Consider the following 24998-nt stretch of genomic DNA (forward strand, 5'->3'; position numbering starts at 1 on the left):
AGAGTGCTGCAATGAACAAACAAGTGCAGATGTCACTTCGACTATACATTTTTGCCTCTCTGGGATATATTCCCAGGAGTGGTATTGCTGGGTCAAATGGGAGCTCAATTTCTAATTTTTTGAGAATCGTCCATACTGTTTTCCAGAAGGGCTGAACCAGTGGACATTCCCACCAACAGTGAAGGAGTGTCCCTTTCTCGCCACATCCACGCCAGCATCGGTTGCTTTTGTTCTTTTGAATGTGGGCCAGTCTCTGAGGTGTGAGATGGTATCTCATTGTGGTTTTGATCTGCATCTCCCTGATGATTAATGATGTAGAGCATTTTCTCATGTGCTTTTTTGCCATTCGGATTTCTTCTTTGAGAAAGTTTCTGTTCATTTCATTGCCCCATTTTTGGATGGGGTTGGATGTTTTCTTCTTGTGGAGTTTAACCAGTATTCTGTATATCCTGGATATCAACCCCTTGTCAGATGTGTATTCGGTGAATATCCTTTCCCATTCTGTAGACTGTCTTTGTATTTTGGTCACTGTTTCTTTGGAGGTGCAGAAGCTTCTTAGTTTAAGATAGTCCCATTTATCTATCTCTGTTTTCACTTGCTCGGCCAGTGGCGTGGCATCTTTGAAGATACCATTAGCTTCAATGTCATGGAGGGTTTTGCCAACTTTATCTTCAATGTACCTTATGGTTTCTGGTCTGATGTTGAGGTCTTTAATCCATTTTGATCTTACTTTTGTACATGGTGTTAGGCAGAGTTCTGAGCCTATTTTTTTGCATGTAGCCGTCCAGTGATGCCAACACAATTTATTAAAGAGGCTTTCCTTACTCCACTTCACATTACTTGCACCTTTATCAAAGATTAGATGAGCATATGATTGAGGAGAGATGTCAGTGTATTCAACCCTGTTCCATTGGTCTGCAGTTCTGCCTTTGTTCCAGTACCATGCTGTTTTAATTATCACTGCTTTGTAGTACAGTTTGAAGTTCGGGAGGTTGATTCCTCCCATTTTCTTTTTCCCAAGAATTGCTTTAGCTATTCGTGGGGGCTTATTGTTCCATATAAATTTCAAGAGTGTTTGCTCCATTTCTTTGAAGAATGTCATGGGTATCCTTATAGGGATTGCATTGAATTTATACAATGCTTTCGGTAGTATTGCCATTTTGACAATGTTAAGTCTCCCGACCCATGAGCAGGGGATATCTTTCCATTTCCTCATGTCCTCTTTTATTTCCTGAATAGCGTAAAACATTTTATTTTTACTTATTTAAACACCATGGTTTACAGAGTTATAATTGTGATGGATTCTGATGTTCCAACACCAATCCCACCACCTTCCCTTCACCATTGTCCCCATTTCCCCAAGCCTGCCCTTTTAGCCGGCACACAATCATTTGTTCCATATTACTTGTTGCAACCAAATGGCTAAAGGAATTATGAATGGTGAAGAGTGTTGTCATATCTCACCATGGATTGTAAAGTCTTTGAGGATGTACTGAGCTGTTCTTCACTAGTTGGGCTTTCTGCATTATTGTTTTTGTTTGTTCGTTGAGTTTGCTCCAGCACTACTTTCTCATTCAATTTCGTGTGCTCCTACTGGAATTTCAATACTGTGAGCTTTGGAGGTTTCACACGGTCCAGAACCTTCAGGATCTGTAGAACTGGGATGAGTCTGCAAAGATTCTGAGTGAAGCCGTGGAGTCAGGCCACAGGCTGTTGATGTAGCAGTGGTGTGTGGGTGTAGCTGCCAGTGCTTCAGCAGATAAGGACATACCTGACCCCCTCCCATGAGCACCCCAGAGTTTCAGCAGAAAGGGTGGTGGGTGTGGGGGAGACCATGATGGGAGACCGTGATGTCCGTGACTATCAGCTGCTTGGCTAGCGTCACCTCTAAGATTTAGGCTGTGAATCTGAGGAGCAGGGCAGGTGGATGAGTTCACTTAGCAGTGTTTGTGGAAGGTCACATCTTTCTTACCTGTCATGGATCATACTTACAGCCTTTTGAATATAAAAGTGATTCTTGCTTCTCATCTTCATCTTGAAATAATATCACAGGCATGAAGCATCATAGATCTATGCAGGTCACATGCAAACTGCACATTATTATTAGTATCATCATTATCACCATCATCAAATAGCAGTCCTTTAATGCCTCCTTTGTATTGATTGACTTTCTTTTTAAAAAATTTTACTATTTTTATTAGCAAACTGGGATGCATAGTCCTGTTAATTATACCTTTCCTGCATACGTCATTTCAATACCACACCCGTCACCAGAGTACCCATCTCCTTCCAGCAGTACCTTGGGGGCCCCACCCTGCCACATCTTCTTCATGTAAGGTCATTTCTCTAGAAAGAATCTTCACTTCTGATGATTTGGGTCATTTGTTTCTCCCTTACTATGATTCTTTATATTCCACTTGTGAGTGTTTTTTTTTTTATAAATGTATTGTGGAGGTGGTGACTACCTCCTATACACATGTAGACAAATAAAACTAAATTTCTAAAATTCCTCAAAATTATAAATCAGTGATAAGTTAATTTTTTTTATTTGAAAAGTGTATCTTGGGCCAAAGTGATAGTACAGCAGGGAGGGCGTTTGCCTGCATACAGCCATCCTGGGTCCGATCCCCAGTATCCCATATGGTCGTCTGAGTACCACCAGTAGTAATTCCTGCACCAGGAGTGCAGAGCCAGGAGTATTGCCAGGTGTAACCCAGAAAGCCAAAAACCAAAATGAACGAAGAAACAAAAAATCATATTTTAACATGTATATAAATGATAAAATACATAATTCTGTGATAATAATTTTTGAATTTTTATGAAGTAGATAAATCCTACAAATATACAACTTAATAAGAGTGAGTTGAGGAGAATTTAAAAGACTTTGAAGGGAAATCTGAATAGGTCAATAAAAGTATGTTTTATCCTAAGTGGGGAATATTGACTCTATGTTAGACAATATTATCACATAGACTATGCTTCAGTATCTGTTCTAATCAGTAAAAGATATTATAAAGATTATGGTTACCATTTGACTCCATATGGAAGTTTCATGGAGAAAAATCATACAACTATATTGACTGGAAATTCTTCAAGCTCATTGTCACCAAGCGCATTGAAATTGTTAACATTTCCAGTTCAACAATTTTTACTCCAAAACTGATTTTTTCTATGTAGGAGTACTGCTATTTATTCAGCCACTGATTAGCTGATTGAATTGTGCATGAACTCCACCTTACTTTTTTTTATTTTTTATAATTTAATTTATTTAATCACCATGAGAGCAGTTACAAAGCTTTCGGGTCTAAGTCTCAGTCATACAATGAAACACCCATACCTTCACCAGTGCCCATTCTCCACCCCCAACAACCCCAGTATGCCCCCATCCCATATCTGTGGGGCAGATGATTTCTGCATTACTCTCTCTCTACTTTGATCACGGGCTGGAGCCATAGCACAGAGGGTAGGACGTTTGCCTTGCACGCAGCCAACATGGCCGACCCAAGTTTGATTCTTCCGCCCCTCTCGGAGAGCCCAGCAAGCTACCGAGAGTATCTCGCCCGCATGGCAAAGCCTGGCAAGCTCCCCGTGACGTATTTGGTATGCCAAATACAGTAACAAGAAGTCTCACGATGGAGATGTTACTGGGCCTACTCGAGCAAACCAGTGAACAAAGGGAGGACCGTGACTTTGATCACATTCAATATTTTGACACCAGACCCACCATTATTATTTGAGATTTTACCCCAATACTCAGATCTGCTGAAAAGGCAACAGTAGACAATTCGTTTTCTATTGCTGGTTATGAATAACATATGAGATCATGTGGCTGCAGTAGTGGCTGCGCGATTTTGAAATTCTGAAATTTTTAACAATTAAATCTGGAGGGATTTCTGCCAAAACCTGCTGGGTTCCGAGATTTGCTCTCGAGTCTCAGGGATCATGGCCATTAAGCGGTTTGATCAGGATCCAGAAAGGCCATTCATGGGCGGCTACCCGGTGTCTTGTTGCGAAGGGGAGAAAAAGGCCGTGTCCACCACCATCCCATGAGACCCCATGTGTCTCATCACTGTGGGCCCAAACCTGACTGTACAGTGGCCTCTGGAGGATGGAGGCCACTGAGCCACCTAGGGGGAGCAGGTGGAGGGACAACACCTTTTCCCCCCTGAGGTGGCCCGGCGACAGTAACCTACTGCGTGGTCCATACACATTTCTGCCAAAAGCCGTTGGGTGTAGAGATTTGTTTCTGAGTCTCTGGGATCATGGCCGTTAAGCAGCTTGATCGCGAGCCAGAGAGGCCGTTTGTGGGCGATGACTTGGGGTCTTGTAGGAGTGGGGGGGACAGGACCAGCTCCATCCCATCCTGTGAGGCCCAACAAGTTTTGTCACTGCATGCCCAAGCCGGACTGTCCAGTGGCCTCTGGAGGATGGGGTCCACCGAGCCACCAAGAGGGAGCAGGCAGAGGGACAGCACCCTTTCCCCCCTTGGGTAGCCTGGCTACAGTAACCTACTGTGGGGTCTGGACGTATTTCTGCCAAAAGCCACTGGGTTTCGAGATTTGTTTCTGAGTCTCTGGAATCATGGCCATTAAGCAGCTTGATCAGGAGCCAGAGAGGCCGTTTGTGGGCGATGACTTGGGGTCTCGTTGAGTGGGGAGGACAGGACCGGATCTACCCCCATCCCGTGAGGCCCTGCGTGTTTCGTCACTGCGAGCCCAAACCTGACTGTCCAGTGGCCTCTGGAGGATGGCAGCCACTGGGCCGCCAGGGGGAACCGGCCAAGGCATGAAACCTATTCCCACCTGGGTTGGCCCAGCATTGATAACCTACTGCAGGGACTGGATGCATTTCTGCCAAAAGGCGCTGGGTTTCTGGAGGTATGGTGCCGCCAGCAGGTCAATCTGTACCTGTGAGGCGAGTGCATCAGCAGCCTGATGGCACCATCAGACTTTCAGATACCCCCAAATTGCTGGTGTGCCTTTGGCCAGACCCCAAAAACTTAGGGCAAAGTTTACCAAGAAAGTAAACGGCCAAAAGTTAGGTATGTGGGACACACATCCACAAACCACCTCTGGCTCAGCTATATAATTGGAGGCATGGCCTCTCTGGTTCCTGATTGAACTGCTTAACAGCCATGATCCCAGAGACTCAGAAACGAATCTCGGAACCCAAAGGCTTTTGGCAGAAATGCATCCTGTTCCTGTAGTAGGTTACTGGCTCTTGGCCAATCCAGATGGGAATAGGTTTTGTGCCTTGGCCTGTTCCCCCTAGCGGCCCGGTGACTGCCATCCTCCAGAGGCCACAGGACAGTCAGGTTTGGGCCTGCAGTGACGAGACACGTGGGGCCTCACCGGATGAGGGTGGAACCGGCCTTTTCTTCCCCATCCCAACGAGACCCCGAGTTGCCGCCTACAAACAGCGTCTCTGGCTCCGGATCAAGCTGATTAATGGCCATGATCCCAGAGTCTCAGAAACAAATCTCGAAGCCCAGCGGCTTTTGGCATCTGGACCACATACAAGGTGGCTGCCGCTTAGAGCTTATTGGAAAGCCAGGTATGAGCCGTCGGTGATGGGGCAACTGCAGTCTCATGGGAAGGGGGGCGGTACCACTCGTCCTTCATGCCCTACCGAGGTCACGAGTTGCCCCCCATGAGCCACTCTCTGGCACGGCCATAGCTCCAAAGGTAAAAGGACTTAATCCAGAGTCTGGCAGCTTGTGGCAGAAAAGTGAATGGACCATGCGTTAAACTATGGCGATATGCCTCCCTGAAAGGGAAAGGGTGTTGCTCCCTTCCGCCTTTTTCCCCCCTGGCAGCAAGGTGGCCGCTGCCTCAGAGCTTATAGGAAAGCCAGGTATGAGCCGGCGGTGACGGGGGAACTGCAGTCTCATGGGAAGGGAGGCAGTACCAGCGCATCCTTCACGCCCTACCGAGGTGATAAGTTGCCCCCTACCTGTGTCTCTTCGGCACAGCCATAACACCAGATGCACAGAAACCAATCTCATAATGATCTGGCTCTTTGCAGAAAACCAAAATCATTATATGACATTATATTATTCTCATACCAGCTGTGGAAAACAAAGTATTTCACAATGCCTTTTCAGCAATTCTGATTGTTGGGGGAGGATGGATTCTAAAAAATAATGGTGCATCTTTTGTCAAGCCCGGCAAGCTACCGAGAGTATCTCGCCCGCACGGCAGAGCCTGGCAAGCTCCCCGTGACGTATTCGATATGCCAAACACAGTAACAACAAGTCTCATGATGGAGACGTTACTGGGCCCGCTTGAGCAAATCAATGAACAACGGGAGGACCGTGACCGTGACCAATGAATGTAATCAATGTAGAGAAGAATTAAGTAGAAATCATCTGCCTCACAGGCATTGGGAGGGGTGGGGGGGGGTATACGGGGGTTCTTGCTAGTGAAAAATGAGTACTGGTGAAGGGAAAGGTGTTTGATCATTTTATGACCGAGACTTAAACCTGAAAGCTTTGTAACTTTTCCCACAGTGATTCAATAAATAAATAGAAGAAGAAAAAAAAAAAAAAGAACATGATTTGTGCTTGTGCAGAAAAAAAAAAAGCCGCTGAGTTTTGAGATTTGTTTCTGAGTCTCTGGGATCATGGCCATTAAGCAGTTAAATCAGGAAACAGAAAGATCATGCCTCCAATTATATATCTGAGCCAGAGGTGGTTTGTGTGTGTTTTTCCCACATACCTAACATTTACTTTCTTGGTAAACTTTGCCCCAAGCTTTTGGGGTCTGGCCAAAAGCACAGCAGCAATTTTAGGGTATCTGGAAGTCTTACGGTGCCATTAGGCTGCTGATGCACTCGCCTCACAGGTACAGATTGACCTGCTGGCGGCACCATACCCCCGCAAAAACTGATTTTAATGAAGAATTTAACACACATTCAGTACCATTGTATATAAAACAACAGATATTCTCAGCAGCACCAAAAGGCACAGTTACCACAAATTAATGGGAAATGTTTGATGAAGTACATTCATAGTGAAGAAACATTTGTGACTTATATTTTAAATTCTAATTTGAAAGAAATTATTTAAAAAATGGAAAAGTGTTAAGGTTGCAAGTTGTTTCAAATGAAGACATAGAAAATAATAAAATAAAAGATGAGAAATGTACCAACAGTGGAAATAATTTTTTTTGCTTCCCCCCCAATTTTAAATGATAAAACATGAAGGGAATACAAAGTTTTTAAAATATGGCAAATAATATCATTTATGAATTGATGTGGTAAGATTAGCTCTTTGACCAAAATAATCAGAAAGCTAGTTTATCTTTTCTGTCAGACTGAGAATTTCACCTTAGCTTTCTTTCTTTATTCTACTCATAAGACACCTTTTCTGAGGCTGGACCAATAGCATGGTAGATAAGCACCTTACATGCAGCCGACCTGGGTTCAATTCCCTGGCACCCCATATGGTACCCAGAGCACCTCCAGGAATGATCCCTAAATACAGAGCCAAGAATAAGTCCTGAGAACCACCAGGTGTGGCCCACAAACAAAAATAATGAAATAAAAAGATACTTTTCTGACTTCCCTTAATCATTTACACTGTGCCCAACTCCATCATTCTTATTTTATCTCATTGTTCTGCTTCATTACTAAACCTCATAGCATTTTTTATGATGCAATCTTTTTGATTCATTTTTTATGATGCAATCAAACGTGTATCTGTGGTTTTTTTTTTTTCTTTTTTGGTTTGTTGGTTTTCAGTTTGGGGACCACAACCAGAAATACTCAGGGATTACTTCTGGCTCTGCACTCAAGAATTACTCGTGGTGGTGTTTGGAGGACCATATAGGATGCCAGGAATTGAACCAGGGTTGACTGCATGCAAGACAAGCTTCCTATGCTGTTCTATCACTCTACCTGTCTGTTTTTTAAAATCTTTTTTTCTTAAACAGAATAAAAACTCCACAAAGGCAGGGACTTTGAATTGTTTCAGCTTTCACAGCAGAGATTGTTATATGTCAAACATTTAATAAATATATATGACTCCATTGGATTAAAAATAGAAACTTCTATAGATAGTGAGAAGATACGTTTATCTCTCATGGGAGTAGAATATTTAAGCTTTAGTTATCAGTACTTAGGCTGTCAGGATTTAGAGAAATTTAAGAATCTTGCCTTCACGTAAATAGGTTTTGAAGCTATAATTTCTTGGCCAGTATTCTGACAGGAGCTGAGGGAAGGTGTTGAATTCTTGCAGAGACCGCCCTTGTTCACAGCGGTCCATGAGGGTTTGTGATTTCCTCTGTAACTCGTGGTTTCAGGGAGAAGAAGCAGGATGCCAAAGTACTCTTTGAAGAGTGCTGTTTTGTTCAACTTTCAAACCATAGAGATGTGTGAAAATTAGGCCATACCTTATGGAATTTAAATAACGGAATACCCGGTTTAGTGACACTTTTATTCTCTTAGGGCTGTATTTCATTTTGCTGATAGCTGGGAATCACTGTCTTGTGTTTTGTATCACAACTTGAGTTGGGTTTTTTTTCCCCCCACCTTTTCATTTCATGAGGGTTCTGATATATTTTTTATTCTTGTTCCACAGAATGGATTTGGGACATGAATATTCCCATAATTCTTTTGACCTACATTGTTTGTTGAATTCATTTCCTGGAGACTTGGAATTTAAGCAGATCTTCAGCGACATTGATGAAAAGATAGAGCAAAATGCTGCAAGGTAAATATTGATGATTATTTCAAGTAAATAGGTGTCATATTTTATATTCACAGCATTTATATAGTCTAGTCTTAGTGTTTCCTACTCTTAGAATTCGGTTTTTATTCTTAACTCTTCAGAAAAAAAAATAATCGAATTTCTCCCTTCAGAATTTAGCATGACTATCCCTATTTGATTAGGTTGAAAAATATAGGCAACGCCTTCAAATAGACAGTTTTGTCAAATTACTATTATTTCTTGAAGTTTTCTAATATTGATGTTTTATTAATTTATTTAGAGGTAAGATTTTATTAATTTATTTAGAGGTAAGCATTCTTATCTGATGAATAAATCAAAAGTGAAGAAAAACGTTTTGCAGTGTTAGTCATTTCATGTCCGCTCCCTTGGAAGTTTCATAGAGAATCATTCTACCAGATTAGTCCTCATTATCACCTACCCCCAAAGTTATTGTTACCAAATGGGTGGGGAATAGAAGCAACTGATCAGTTTCCCACTAATTTCATGTTCTTTGATAGAAAGTATATTGTCTTCATATATATTGTGGACTCTAGATTAAATTCACATACTTATATCCTTTTGGTTAATAGTAAAGTAAGTAAAGTAAAGGCCCTCCCGTTGATCATCGATTTGCTCGAGCGGGCCCAGTAACGTCTCCATTGGAGACTTTGTTGTTACTGTGTCTGGCATATCGAATACTCTCGGTAGCTTGCCGGGCTCTCCGAGAGGGGCGGAGGAATCGAACTCGGGTCGGCCATGTTGGCTGCGTGCAAGGCAGATGCCCTACCTGCTGTGCTATCGCTCCAGCTGGTTAATAAAGATTCTTTATTAAATATCAAATAAAGATTAAATATCAAATAAAGATTTGGTTAATAAAGATTCTAATAATTTACCTCTTGTGGGTGACAAATGTGCAAAATGTAAGAAAGGTTTCTATTATTTAATGAATATGTAGCAATTGCTTTTTTTAAAAGGAAGGTGTAGCTTTATTAAATTATTAAAGAAATGGAATCAAGTTAAGTATATTGTTTCTATGGTTTTTCCCATCTTGTTTTATATTAGAATACAGATAATTTTTATCTTCATAACAGTTAGCATAAGTGACTTAAATTCAAAATATGGCATACTGATGGGAGATGGTAACGGAAAACAAGATCTCTTATCTCAAAAGTCCTTTCCAGAATGGCAGAAGAGAAAGAAAACACTTTTATTATTCAACATTATAAATCTCAGAATCCATGCACAGCACGGGCAGTCTGTTAAGTTTGCAAAGAAGGAGATGCATGTCGAAAGTGCACTATGGACTGAACATGTTTGCCACTCAATGCCTCTTTTGCAGACCACAACACCCAAAAGGAGAGAGAGAACACAGGGGATTGCCCTGCCACAGAGGCAGGGGGGGATGGGGGGATGGGGGTGGGGGGGATATTATCCATGGTGGTGGAAAATGGGCACTGGTGGAGGGATGGGTATCTGATCATTGTATAATCAAACCCAAGCACAAAAAATTGTAAATCTACAACTGTACCTCATGGTGTTTCACTAATAAAAAAAAAAATTAAAAAAAAAAGTTTGCAAAGAAGGAGAGGAATCTCATACTTTCTGTAGCCCACAAACAACCAAATGCCTCTTTCCAAGATAAATAATAGCTTTAAATAGAGGGCTCATAACACTTTCCATCACATAGCGTTCATCCTGATATTCCATTGTCTTCGTCCTGAGAAGAAACAAGAATTGCTTTTGCAAACAGATGCAAAATACTCCCTACAATTAAGTTCCATTCTTCCTCTGGAACTTGGAGTTGGTGGAGCCATCTTGTGTTGTTTGCATTTGGAAAAGATGCTTCTTGAGTTAGAAAGTCATAGCTGAGGACACTAGCAAAAGGCCTACCTATACTCTTTCAAGGGATGTATTTCAAAGGCACGAAAGTACTTAAAATTGTTTGTTTCTACGGCAAATGCTTTAAGATAAGGAGAGAAATCCTTTCATCCACGTTTTTGTGTAGTTTTACTTTTTTGCTGTTGTTGTTCTCGGACCACACCTGCTTTGCTTACTCCTGGCTCTGTGCTCAGAGATCACTCCTGGTGATGCTGCAGTGGGTCAGACCATACGGGGTGCAGGAATTCAAACCCTGGGTCAGCGACATGCAAGCAAGAGCCCTCCCCACCACTATACTGTGTCGCTAGCCCCTCCTTTTGCTTTCACCAAAAAGAATTACACATCTAAATTTCTATTAGCCCTTGTCATATGTATATTTAAAAGAGTATTCACTTTATCACTGTCTCACTGTCGTCCCATTGTTCGTCGATTTACTCAAGCAGGCACCAGTAATGTCTCCATTTGTCCTAGCCCTGAGATTTTAGTAGCCTCTCCTTACTTGTCTTATATTGGAGGCTATTTCAGGGTGAGGGGAATGAGACCCGTTATTGTTGCCATTGTTACTGTTTTTGACATATCGAGTACACCACAGGGAGTTGGCCAAGCTCTTCTGTGCAAGCAGGATACTCTCGGTATCTTTCTACATTAAAGGTAAGGTAAAGGTAAAGGCCCTCCCGTTGATCGTCGATTTGCTCGAGCGGGCCCAGTAACGTCTCCATTGGAGACTTTATTGTTACTGTGTCTGGCATATCGAATACTCTCGGTAGCTTGCCGGGCTCTCCGAGAGGGGCGGAGGAATCGAACTCGGGTCGGCCATGTTGGCCGCTTGTAAGGCGAACGCCCTACCCGCTGTGCTATCGCTCCAGCTACATTAAGAGTAGAAAACTCATTCTGTATCATATTGTAAACCCTGGAGAAACTCTATCTCTTGATATTCTACAATAAATAATATATATTATTATGATATAAAGCACATAATCGAAATATAGCAGATTAGCATATACATATGAATATGCTGTAGAGAAGGTTGTCATGATTTGTCATTATACATAAATATAAAATAACTATTCCAAATTTAGTTTACTGTATTTATATAATTTCTGTGTCATACACACATGTATTATGCATGACTGTTTCTAACCCAAAGGAACTTAAATGCATATAATGGGAGGTTGTGTAGAAGGACAGTTCAGGAGTGAAGGAACTTGCCTAGCTCCATGCTGGCCTGGTTCAAATCCCCATGGCCACATACGGTTCCCTGAGCTCAGAACCAGAAACACTTCTAAGCACAGCGAGGTGTGGCCCAAATACCACCCCCCCCAAATAAAAAATGTAAATAAAACACGTTTTAAATGATGATGTGGCTAAAGAGAGAGTGTAGGACTTAAGGAGCTTGCCTTGCATGCCGCTGGCTCATGGTCAGTCTTCAGCACGACCTGGACCCCTGAGTACCATAGGGAGTAGTCCCCTAGCACAGAGCCAAGAGAAGCCCCTGAGCACTGTAATACACAGATTAACGTGTCATTTATCTCAGTTCCCGCAATGGATAATTTAAAATATTTTTTAAAAGGTAGCTTTCATCAGGCCACTTAGTTTTTATCAAAACAAATCACTAAATTCTGATGCTTTTGTTATGGATTTTTATATGTGATTTTATACGCTATGCCATCTGAATATAATTTTCAGCTCTACTACCTGGTAAATAAGAAATCATCTATAGAAGTACAACAGTGATTAAAATATTGTGTTCTGTATTCATAAATTGTTATTTAGGTCAAAACTCAGCTGTCAGTCTTAACAAGGAAATATGATATAAGATATAAGGACATCATTTTTAAATTAAAAATATTTTATTGCCCATATATTAAAACGAACCTAGAACAGAAGCACCTCAAGTGACCATTGATCTTCACAAGGGATAAAATAAGGAAGTAGCTGTATGTGCTGCATGCTACATTTAGAATCAAGTCTATTTTTCATCAAATTCAATTATGTTTTTATTATACTCTGGAGAATAAACATAATAGTATAGGGTGTATATATTTTTAAAAATAAAATACTGAATAATAACCATGGTTCAGAAGAGTGTAAATCATTTATGCACTCATTTATTGCCTTCTAACAGAATAGCTTTTAGAAAATTGTGTGTCATGACGAATCAGTTATGCCACACTTACACTGCAGTAGTCGAATTACCCTTGGCATTTTTGTATTCTAACTGTTCTATTTATCTCCCAACAGTGCACATCGAATAAGTAACCAGAATCTCTATGACATAGGTTTTCCTAATGGTTAAAAGGAAATAAAACATTAGTATTTTATCTTTTAAATATGGTATTTTCCCTCATCCTGAATTTTAAAAGTTGTATTTCTAGCTGTGACCTGGCATCTATGTGTGAATTCCTTCCCTCTTCTTAATATCATCAGATTTTATGAGGCAAGGGGTCTTTTGCTTCCCCAAAGCAGTGATTCACCGGAATAGACTGGGGTGCCCAGAGGTTACTGAACCTTCACCTGCCCTTCAAGAGAGGCTGTCATTCTCTCAGACCATTTTCACGTTCACATCCTCGTTTTCATACAAGTCAGTGAGAGGTGACTCATAGGTCTGGCAGTGGAAATCGGCGATGGTTGGTGAATCATTTACTTTTAACACATATCAAGATTGGTGCTAACAGGAGGGTAAATAACCTGCCAACAAGGAATACTAGGAATGTGGTGCTCATAGGCTCAGTTCTGCCTCTGAGAACTACGCTTTGCACCACAGTATGTTTTTGAGCTGAATGAACTTATTAGTTTAACAAGGCTATAAAGGTATCACAGCTCTTTTGGTCTCACAATACGACACGGGATGATTTTTCTGCTCCAACTGTTCAGTTGTATTGATATTATATCAGTCAATTTAATTTTACCTTTCTCTTTTCATATCATAAGCGATTTTTGTGTAACTCGGGGCATAAGTTTCCCTGGTGCTGGTGTAGAATCCCTGTTTTTCATCTTCTAACCTAAAGAGAGATCAGGAAGTGCTATCATGAATAATATGTCTTAATCCACAAGCTGCAAAAGTGAGGGGAACATCAGCTTTATATAGTGGCAGAATATTTGATACATGGCTTATCAGCATCCAACATCATCAATTGAACCATGCTTATTCACAGATACATTTTTAATAAAATACACTCACTTTCACATATTAATTATTTTATAAATAATAAGAGGATTTGAATTAATATCTCTCTTTTAAAATTTTCTGTTTGTACTTAAGGTTTGTGTTTCTTCATGGGAACAGAATGCCCAGTCTTTCCTATCTTGCTGAATCAAATCAGGCCACGTGGAGAGAACCTGAACGCCTTCCCCATTTATTCTAGTGTCTAGAAGAGACTCTTACAGCCACTTTGAAGTTTCTCACTTCCTGGCCTCTCTCCAGTATGCTTATTGTCCTTGGAATTAAGAGAGTCCTTCCATGGTACTGGAGAGATAGTACAGAGAATAGGGTGCTTGCCTTGCTTGAAGCCAACCCAGGTTCCATCTCTGACACCTATGTGGTCCTCAGGGCACAGTCAGTAGTGATCCCTGAGTACACATCTAGGAGTCAGCCCTGAGCACCATTCAGTATGTCCTTAAGACCAAAACAAATGTACCTTGAAAGAAAGCTCCTCAGAGAGTAACTGAATAAAAGATACGTTAGGTCTATCTTGGGGAAAGAAGGGGAGGAGCAATTAGTATAGTCCAGATGAAAGACTGATAAGAACTGAAGCACATTACATCTTGATAATAATGGAAATGGGAAGATGCTTTTGAGAAATACAAAGAAATAATGTTAATAGAATTTGATATTGAGGATATTTTTCCTGAATGAATAGATTTTTTGGCATGACCAAAAGTATGGAATAGAAAATAATTCAGTATAAATATTTTATTTATAACACATCCTTAAGAAACCATGATTGCCACCCATTGCCTCTTTTGCAAACCACAACACCCAATAGGAGAGAGAGAAAAGGGAATGCCCTGCCACAGAGGCAGATTGGGAGGGCGGATGGTGGGTGGGAGGGATACTGAGATCCGTGGTGGTGGGAAATGGACACTGGTGGAGGGATGGGTATTTGATCATTGTATAATTGAAACCCAAGCACAAAAATTTGTAAGTCTACAACTGTACTCCATGGTGTCTCACTAATAAAAATTAAAAAAATTTAAAAAAAGAATTGAAGTTGCTGTTTTAAGAATACTTTTTAATATATTAATTAATTTAACTATGTTTATATAAATGAGTTAATTAATGTTAATATAATGTTATCAAAATATCTAAAAATGCCTCTATTGGGGAAATCAGTGTTTGTTGTGTGACTGATTTATACTTTGAATATATACCAATGTTGGTTCATCAGCTCTCTTCCTATTAATAATTCTCTAGTAATTCTAAGTGCCATTGAAAAGATTTTTGTTTAGAATAATCTTGTGCTATTGGCAAAAAGTATAAACAAGAGCATCAGAAAGATAAAGGATTTTAAAAACTTGAATATTCAAATTGCCCACACTTTAAACTCTGTCCTATCCTGATTTTCAAAACTTAAAAACATCTAATCTTCATTGAAAACATATGTACAACCTTTCATATCAAACAAGTTTCATAAGTTTTACTAGTGGACTCTACCTTCCCCACCCCTGAGCTATGTTGCGTCCAAATAATAAAGACTAGGTGCTTTTACAATCACTGTCACTGTCACTGTCCTCCCGTTGATCATCGATTTGCTCGAGCGGGCCCAGTAACGTCTCTGTTGGAGACTTTGTTGTTACTGTGTCTGGCATATCGAATACGTCACGGGGAGCTTGCCAGGCTCTGCCGTGCGGGCAAGATACTCTCGGTAGCTTGCCAGGCTCTCCGAGAGGGGCGGAGGAATCGAACTCGGGTCGGCCAAATTGGCTGCGTGCAAGGCAAACGCCCTTCCGCTGTGCTATCGCTCCAGCCCACTTTTACAATAAGCTTGCATTTTATGATTTGACACTATAATTACTTTCTTTTCTCCATTCCACTCCCTCTCCTTAACCATACTACAGCCTGATATTAATTAGCACTTGAGCTGCTATTGTTTATTAATCACTTAACTTCCCGTTAGTCGTCGAGTTGCTCAAGTGGGTGCCAGTAACGTCTCCATTTGTCCCTGTCGCGTGCTAGTGTAGCCCAATGGCATCTGTTCGCTCTGGGATCATGAAGAACCTCAAACCGATCGCTCATGATCTTGATGAAGAAGTCTGACCATCTCGTAGGTGGGTGGCCACGCGGTCTTTTGACATCCCTCAAAATCCAGTCGGTAACAGCTCTAGTCCAGCGGTTGTCTTTAAATCTCATTATGTGACCAGCCAATCTGATTTTTGACGCCTTGGCAAACAAGACAGCGTCCCTGATTTTTGATCGTCGACGGATGTCGGAACTCCGGATTCTTTCTCTCATTTGAGTGAAACGTGATATTCCAAGCATAGCTCTTTCTATTCTTCTTTGGGAGACCTGAATAGCGTTCTCATCCTGTTTACATAGGGCCCAGGTCTCTGAGGCGTATGTTAATGCAGGAAGAACAGTGGAATCAAAGAGATGTGCCCGGGAGGTTCTTCATCCTCTTAGCTATTTCTTTGACGCTCTTGAAGGCGTTCCAAGCCGCTCTCTTCCTCCTGCGCAGCTCGGGTGCCAGGTCATTTGTCATGTTGACCTCTCGACCTAGGTACACATAGCTGTTGCATTCGGAGATGGTCGTTCCATTGAGAGCGAATGGGGCGTCAGGAACAAGGCTGTTTCTCATAAACATTGTCTTCGTAAGATTCAGCTGTAGTCCTACCTTTCCACACTCATAGTCGAAGTTGGCCAACTTTGTGCCACTTGGATGATGTTTGGTTTTATTAAAACAATGTCATCAGCATTGGAGGTGGTGTAGTTGCCGACCATCTATCTTCACTCCCATTCCTTCCCATTCCAGTCGTCGCATGATGTTCTCGAGGGTGGCACTGAAGAGTTTCGGTGAAATGGTATCACCCTGCCGCACCCCTCTCTTGACATCAACGATCACTTCTTTGTAGAATGGTGAGATCCTGGTAGTGAATCCGCAATACAGCTCACGGAGGATCCTGATGTATTGGGCTTGAATGCCCTGATTGGCTAGGGCTTCAATGACCGCTTTGGTCTCAACAGAATCAAAGGCCTTCTTTAAATCAATGAACGTTAAACAGAGCGGCATCTTGAACTCCCGAGACACCTCAATTGTTTATTAGATGCTGTTTAATTATATTACATCTCAATTGGTTTAGAATTAATAGAGTGCACATATACCCCAATGTACTTCAATAAATATATTGTGGCCTGCAAATAAAGTTTTAATTTTTATTATCAAAATCAATATGTATTTTAAGGTAGCATGGAAGTAATATTAGATGATTAGCACTGAATTCTCAGGGATCAAGGAATTCTAAGTGCGATGAAGCTGTGAGCATCAATCTTCTTGATGTCATCTTCTTGTATCTAAGAAGAAGGCTTTTCTGTTCCTCCCATAGACAAATTTTATGGCTTGCCTGTATACTCTGTTGGCAAGTTGTCCACACCTATAATCGAGTCTTATTGGATTGTTACTAGTTATTGAGTGTCTTTCTCATAGGACAGAAATACTTATAGGTATAGTAACACTGTCCTCCCATTGTTCGCTGATTTGCTCAAGTGGGCCCAGTAACATCTCCATTGTGAGACTTGTTACTGTGTTTGGCATATCAAATACATCACGGGTAGCTTGCCATATCTTAATTGTGTTCTGATTCTTAGTATGTGTGTCATGGCAACTATGCTCCGACCAGATTTTGTCTAATGTTTCTAATGTTATAATGCCTTCTTCAATAAGTCATATTTATTTTTAAATTTTATTTATTTATTTTAATATTTTTAAATGAATCACTGTAAGATATAGTTGCAGACTTACAGACTTTTGTGATTATCTTTCAGTCATACAATGATCGAGTACCCATCCCTCCAGCAGTGCCCATTCTCCACCACCAATGTTCCCAGCATCCCTCCAGCCACGCCCACCCCGTTCTCCCCACCTCCCGCCTCTGTGGCAGGCACGTTCCCTTTTACTCTCTCTCTCCAATAAGTTATTTTTATACGTAAGGAGACTTGGGGTGGATTTCGTGTGAGAAAGTTACCACAGATATTTATTTTAAAAGCAAACTGCTTGTTGCATTTTAAAAATTGTTTATAAATTGATTTATACTCAACCACTTATCAGTTTGCAGATATCATTAACTTGGATACTTGTCATTATAATTAAAATGCATTGAATTTCAAATTTGTTGAGAAATGCTGTGATTCAGCCAGAGAGATAGAAGAAGAGGTAAGCTATTGGCCTTTCATTCAACCTACCCAGGTTCAATTGCCAGCACCACACACGTCCCCCCGAGTACCACCAGGAGTGACCCTGACAGAGCCAGGAGTAGCCCTCAAAATAAACAGAGGAAAGAAATGGTGTGACAGCTAATGAGAAATCAGAGGACTTTGGTCAACATTCATGTGCTCATCTTCATGTTTAAGGAATAAAACATGACCAGTACAGCTAAAGCTCTCTGGACACCTCTTCCTGCTCTCCTCCTGCTTAGACACTCTGCCTGGCTTTATGGTGTTGCTCATTCCAGCACATTTTCTTATTCTTGCACAACCTCTGTTTGTAAACCTGAATGTGAATGTTTTTTTTTATCTATTATGTGCAAAATGTCATATTGTGTGCTTTATATGTACCTTTTCTTCTTTACCTCGCATTTTATTTGCTAGGTTCATCCATATTGATATCTGCATTTCTAACTTGTTTAATTTCATGGATCTAGTTCCCTGAATAAATGTTATTATTATTTAACTATGTTCTTTCTTATTGATGACCATGCAGGATGTTTTCAGTGCTTTTAATAACAAATCAAGATGCTTCATAAAGCTAAGTAGATGGCTATAAAAGTTCTTGCTTGGACAACTAATAGTGTAAATTTACAAATTTTAACTATTTTAAGGAAGAACATCTAGTTTTAGGGTCTTTTACATTCTTTACATTTTTAATGTGATGCTTGAAATCTAATAATGTATTCATTGACATTCTGTTTGCTGGGTGACCTTGGCTATTTTATTCATGACTTTATACTTTTGTGGGGGAGGCAACAAGTAGAGGGTGATTGGGACACACCATGTGCTGCTCAGACTTAACTCCTGCTGTGTTCAGGGGATCCTGTGGGGTGCTCCAGACCAAACCCAGGTGCACAGTGTGTAAAGCAAGCTCCCTACTCACTGTTCTGTCTACCTGGCCCCTGGACATACTTCTAAAGAAATTTGAAACAAGCTACAGTTAAACCGAAACACCTACCAAAACAAAGGCCAAATCCCGTGTTATTGAAAACCTTGGTTAAATTTGGCATCCTATAAATAATAAGGATATAGACCTCCTTCCACCCACCACAGACAGTGGGATGAACCAAAATACGAAGTAGTCAAACTAAAATATATACTGTGCAGGTGATGAATTCTGGCGTTGAAAAACTTGTGGCAAAGTGATTTTAAAAGCAACTGTCTTAGTTTGTGTCAGTGAGGGAGGTCTTCTGAAATACAACTCTTCATCCCCTTTATCAGTGTTCATACAAATTAGTAAAATACCTAACCCCTCAAGGCTTTATCCTGTTTAAAAAGTTGTAGTTATTGGCCTCTACCCCGATTCAGATGTTATAGATTAGTCTAAAAGCTGAGTTCTTACTGAAACAGATTTAAGTAGACTAACTGTGGAGACTTTTCCATTTCGCATTGCTGCAATCTATTAGGTTTCATTGAATGAAACATATGAAGATGCTGCAATTAAAAAATTCCTTTGATAAGGGGTCTCTAGATAAGAGGCGTTTGCTTAGGATACCTTGTTTCCAAGTGCATAGGTGTGCTTGTGTAAGTTAAGAAAATGTTTGGTAGTCTCACAGACTTAGAACAAGCATTCTTGGGCAGAGCTGTTTTACCAGGAAATTGAGTACCCTGTGTCTTGAAGAGGGATCACACACAGTCACAGTCCTCCCGTTGTTCATCGATTTGCTCGAGCGGGCCCAGTAACGTCTCCATCATGAGACTTGTTGTTACTGTATTTGGCATTTCGAATACATCACGGGTAGCTTGCCAGGCTCTGCCGTGCAGGCTAGATACTCTTGGTAGTTTGCCGGGCTCTCCGAGAGGGGTGGAGGAATCGAACTCGGGTCGGTCATGTTGGCCGCTTGTAAGGCAAACTCCCTACCGCTGTGCTATCACTCCAGCCCTGAAGAGGGATATATATATATATATATATACACATATATATATATACACATATATATATACACATATATATATACACATATATACACACACATACATATACATATACATATGTATATACACATATACATATTTTATATATATGTATTTTTGAATTCTTTGTTTTCATGAAAAGACTCTTTAATTCTCAGTATGTATTGTTCCAAGGTAATTTAGTTTGAATTTAGTTGTGCTTTGAATTCAAAATGAATTTAATTTCACACACACAAAAAATCTTCCTTAAACTCATGCAATATATATTTTATAAACAACTTACACCTAATACATTTTGAAGTCTGTCATGACATCATTTTCAATAGTCAGAGGGTGATTTCCAAGGTTTGCTTCATTCTGTTTCATGGATTGAATAAATAATGCAATGATATTTTCAAAATGGTAGCAGCCATTTCACTGAATGCTATTTCCTAGTACTACGAAAAGACAAACACAAAGTTCCATGTTGGACAAGGGGATTCAGCCCCAAAAGATCTTTCCTATTTCTAGGCTTTCTTGCAGTTTAAATATGCTGCCATCAGGTGGTAGTAATATGTCATATCCATGAGGCTCCAAAGATGACATTCCTCTTAAGGTCACTCATTTACCCCACAGAGACTTAACTATCATAAACGAACAGATCTTTAGATAAAAATTGAAGTAACAATATATCTGCTGAGTGTTAAAGCTAAAAATTTTGAATGGATGTTAAAAACAGATGTATATTACAAACTTCCATTGAGCTTGTTTTCTCTGCTCTTAGTTTTTTATTTAATTGTAAGTGAAAGGTTTCATATTATCGCTTCTAAAATCTAGAAAAGTTGGGAAAGCAAATTTAAAATAATTTCACCACACATAAAGACTTACTGCCAATCTTTTGTTTTAATTCCAATCTGTATTTCATATGCATTTTTTTAGCTTTAATCTTTGGGAGTTACTTCAGTAGATTTAGTAGCAGCAACACTGTATATACAACTTTATTTTGTCCAGGGGGGCACACTGGCAGTACTTCTTACTCAGTGCTCACTGATCCCTTTCAGGTACCCGGACCCAGGAGCCTGGGAATCAGGCTCCCAGGTGCTGAGAATCAAATCAGGGTCAGCCATGTGCAAAGCAAGCACCTTACCCATTACTCTATCACCTAACTCCACTATGACCCACAACTTTTAATACTATACGACCTTTGTAACTTCTCTGTGACTTCTCAACATTCCCCCGTTCAAACTCTTCATAATATTATATAGTCACTGAACTTGAGAGTTATGTTTCTGATCTTCAGAATCACGACTGTTTTCTCCATCTTCCATGAATTGCCTGTCAAGAGGATTACTATTTCTCTTGTATCTATGCTTTGTTTTTGTTGTACCACAAATTCTATTCATTCCCAGGTAGGTAAGTACCTTCTATTTCCCCTATGGCCTTTGAAATGAAACTGTTAAAACACTTGAATTTCCATTTTTCAATTATGTAGGGAGATACATTTTGTTGCAGCTTTATATCATTTATGATTTCTAAATTTGTGAGTTGTGTTCAACATAAATCGTACCACTTCTAAGCACCTAGGACTTGTGATAGTATAACATGGACTCTCTATTTCCTACAAAAATAATTCTCTTTTTTGTTTATAGCATAGAACACTGTATTAAAGAAATACAGTCTGAAGTTAACAAACAATGTCCAGATGTGCAGCTGCAATCAACAACTGACTGCATTGAATGGCTGAATAACTATGAATATGATTCAACAAAGTCACCTTCTGTCCCCCATGGAGATTTGAGAAAATTTCTTCAAACACTGGTAAAAAAAAAAAAACCCTTTATTGTGTGGCATGGGGTGGGTAGCACTGTAGCAGTCCCGTTGTTCATCGATTTCCTCAAGCGGGCACCAATAACATCTCCATTGTGAGACTTGTTGTTACTGTTTTTGGCATATCGTATATGTCACGGGTAGCTTTCCAGGCTTTGCTGTTCGGGCGGGATACTCTCAGTAGCTCGCCAGGCTCTCCAAGAGGGGCAGAAGAATCGAGCTCAGGTCAGCGGCATGCAAGTCAAATGCCCTACCCGCTGTGCTATTGCTCCAGCCCTATGGGGTGGGTAACTAAGGAATATAATTAATTCCACTTCTAAATGTTAATGTTAATTTTAGAATTCACCCTTAGCCAACCGTATCTATGTGTTTATGTTTTATTTTGTTTCTGTATTCCCAACAGAATGCAGGGAGATGTTTGCTTGGTTTTTGTTTTGTCTTTGGACCACATCCAGCTGTTCTCAGTGTGTACTCTTGGCAGAGCTTGGGGGACCATAGGCCATGTGGGGGACCAAACTTGGGTCAGCTGCATGCAAGGCAAATACCTCATCATAAGCTGTACTACTCTGTGGCCCACTTTTACTTTTAACCATGATTTTTAATCAATAAAAATGAAGGTTTTTTTTTTTAAATAATAAATGGAGACTAAACATTATAGTTTCTGGGTGATTTGTAGTACAATGTGTAGCATATCAAAACCACGGATTGTATTGGTGTTTACCACAATTGTCTACCAGATAAGTTTGTGTTTATTGCACTTGATGTCCGTTAACAATGCTTATTTTTTTTCTGCGCTCATTATTAAGAATAATAATATTGTATCTAGTAAGAATTTTTTCACCATCCTCACACATCCAGTTATTTGCAGTCATGGAAATAATATAGAGCACTGTTAATGGGTAAAGACTAGTTTTGGGGGGTGTTCAATGGGATCTGTAATGGGATCACCCTGCACAGTGCTCAGGGACTGCTACTACCAGTCCAGCACTTGAAGGTTTCTGCCCAGCAAACCATGTGGCACCTGGGATCAAACATGAATTCCTACAGACAGAGCCTGTATTCCAGGATTTTAGGGGTCTCCGTGCCAGGGAATTCATGATTCTGATAGATACTCAGATGATCCTGACTGAGCTATCTCCTCACTGTCCTCTAGATTAGAGAAGTTTTCATAGCCTTCAGTAAGAAGTTATTGTGAGGTCTAGCTTAAAGGGCTAGCATGAAGGAATACAATTCCTGTCATGACATGGTCCCACAAGCAAGGCCTAGTGTAGCCCCAAAACCAATAAGAAGAAATAACAGAGAGGAAACGTTAGCTCCTTTATTACACCTACATCTCCCAAGTTTGTTAATTTACAAAAACAATTTCTCAGAGAAAAAAAATGCAATTATTAGAAAGCAGTATTTCTGTAGCTATGGTTTTAATTTGGAGAAAAAAAATGGCACTGTTTTTGTCAAAACATCAAACATTGACTAAGGCAGATGTGGAAAATATCTTGAGGTTGTAGATGGCTTAGGATGACAGAACGAGATGAAAATAGTTTTTGGCTGTTGTTATTATTGCAGATGTCTCTTTAATGTTTACAAAGTAATAAAAAGAAGAGAAAGGAAGACTCTGTGCCCTGAAGCCTTATTCTTTAAAGAAAATCCTCTCGCCCATTATCTCCTGAAGGTGGAGCCTTGAAGAATATGGATATAGTTATTCCTTTAATTTCTATTAAGAGCCATGTGTATTGAATTTCATTAATATTGATGTAATAATGCTTTCTCATTTAATTAAAAGCAAAGGCTTTTAATTATCTTTTAATCTGTCACACATAAGTCATTCTCTATTCACTGCAGGGCAAAGGGTGCCTTAGTTTTGCTCAAATTCATTAGGCTGATAGGCTTGTTCCAGACCTAGGTTTTTTCTTTTCAACATAATTGATCATGTTATTGTAGGGGAAAGAACCACATTATTAAACAGGTCCACATCAAACAGCCTTATTATCAAGTTTTCACATGTTAAAAGTATCGATGTCGACAGCATTTTTTATACATCTATTTTTTCAATGGAAAATTATTTATTAATGATCTAGCAGTTGAAATATGAAATAGAAGCTCTCATGGCAGTTATTTTGAAGGTGTTTTCAAAATTGAAACAATCATACTGAGTACGTTTTGTATCTCTATGATCTATTATTCACCACTTAATTATTGACCATTACTGAGTGATTGAAAGAAACCCAAGTTGGAGGCTCTAACGTGACTTTAGAAGTTTTATAAAATTTGTGTTATGAAATTTGCTGTAATGCTAGCATCGGACTCTCTGAGGACATTTCTTTTCCTGAAGTATCAAAAGATCTAAGTAGAGGAGAGGCGAAAGAGTAAAGCTTCAGAAAGATCCATGCATGGTGTGGCTCTCTAGAATAAACGCAGTAGAAGAGAATGAAGTCAAGGGCACTATTTCTGGGTTATGAATGAAGCTTTGCTCTGAATGACATTTGGAAATGAGCTAGAACACGTTGCTGCACTTCAGTGGCTTTATCCCTAGTTGGGTTTTCAGCTGTGTATTACAGGGTTTTCTTGATGAGTAAGCCAGAGACTATATTGGAAACTGCTTTCTGTATAAGACACCATGTAGATAATGGCATTACAATTTATGAGAAATTGAACATTAACTCAGACTTACTGTGCCTGGAATGACTGAGAGAGAATTTCTGGAAACTAAGAGATGTTCATAATTCTGAGTAATTATGGTATCTTTCAATAAAATATTTAAACCAGCTTGGGTTTTTGACACTTGAACCTCAGTTTCATTTCTCTCTGCCTCTCTCCCTCTCCCTCTGTCTCTGCCTCTGCCTCTGTCTCTCTGTCTCTCTCTCTGTCTCTCTGTCTCTCTCTGTCTCTCTGTCTCTGTCTCTCTCTCTGTCTCTCTGTCTCTCTCTGTCTCTCTCTCTCTCTCTGTCTCTCTGTCTCTCTCTGTCTCTCTCTGTCTCTCTCTCTCTCTCTCTCTCTCTCTCTCTCTCTCTCTCTCTCCGAGGGAAGGTTTGGGTTTTAGGGCCACATCTCATGGTTCTCTGAGCTCACTCTTGGCTCTGTGCTCAGGGATCATTGCTTGCAGTAATCGAGGCTTCCTGTTGTGGTGTTGGGAATCTAAACAAGGTCATTGATGTCCGATGCCAGCAGTTTACCCCTTCTACTACCTCTGGATTGCTCCATTTCTCTTATAATCGGCTTGTTGCTACTCAGAAAATATGCACTCATTTCAACATTACTTGAGGCAGACATAATTAT

General features: G+C 40.2%; 1 protein-coding gene across 1 annotated transcript in view; it reads left to right on the forward strand.

Annotated features, from left to right (window-relative positions):
• The window catches only part of KIAA0825 (KIAA0825 ortholog), a 441165-nt gene that overhangs the window by 59566 nt on the left and 356601 nt on the right, over nt 1–24998 (forward strand). Inside the window, exons 3-4 of the mRNA XM_056112442.1 lie at nt 8579–8710; nt 21548–21716. Coding sequence (XP_055968417.1) covers nt 8580–8710; nt 21548–21716 — 300 coding nt within the window. The 5' untranslated portion in view covers nt 8579. The remainder of the gene's footprint in view (nt 1–8578; nt 8711–21547; nt 21717–24998) is intronic.

The sequence above is a fragment of the Sorex fumeus genome, unplaced genomic scaffold (genome assembly GCF_029834395.1).
Source record: "Sorex fumeus unplaced genomic scaffold, SorFum_2.1 ptg000018l, whole genome shotgun sequence".
In the NCBI taxonomy this organism is placed as follows: domain Eukaryota; kingdom Metazoa; phylum Chordata; class Mammalia; order Eulipotyphla; family Soricidae; genus Sorex; species Sorex fumeus.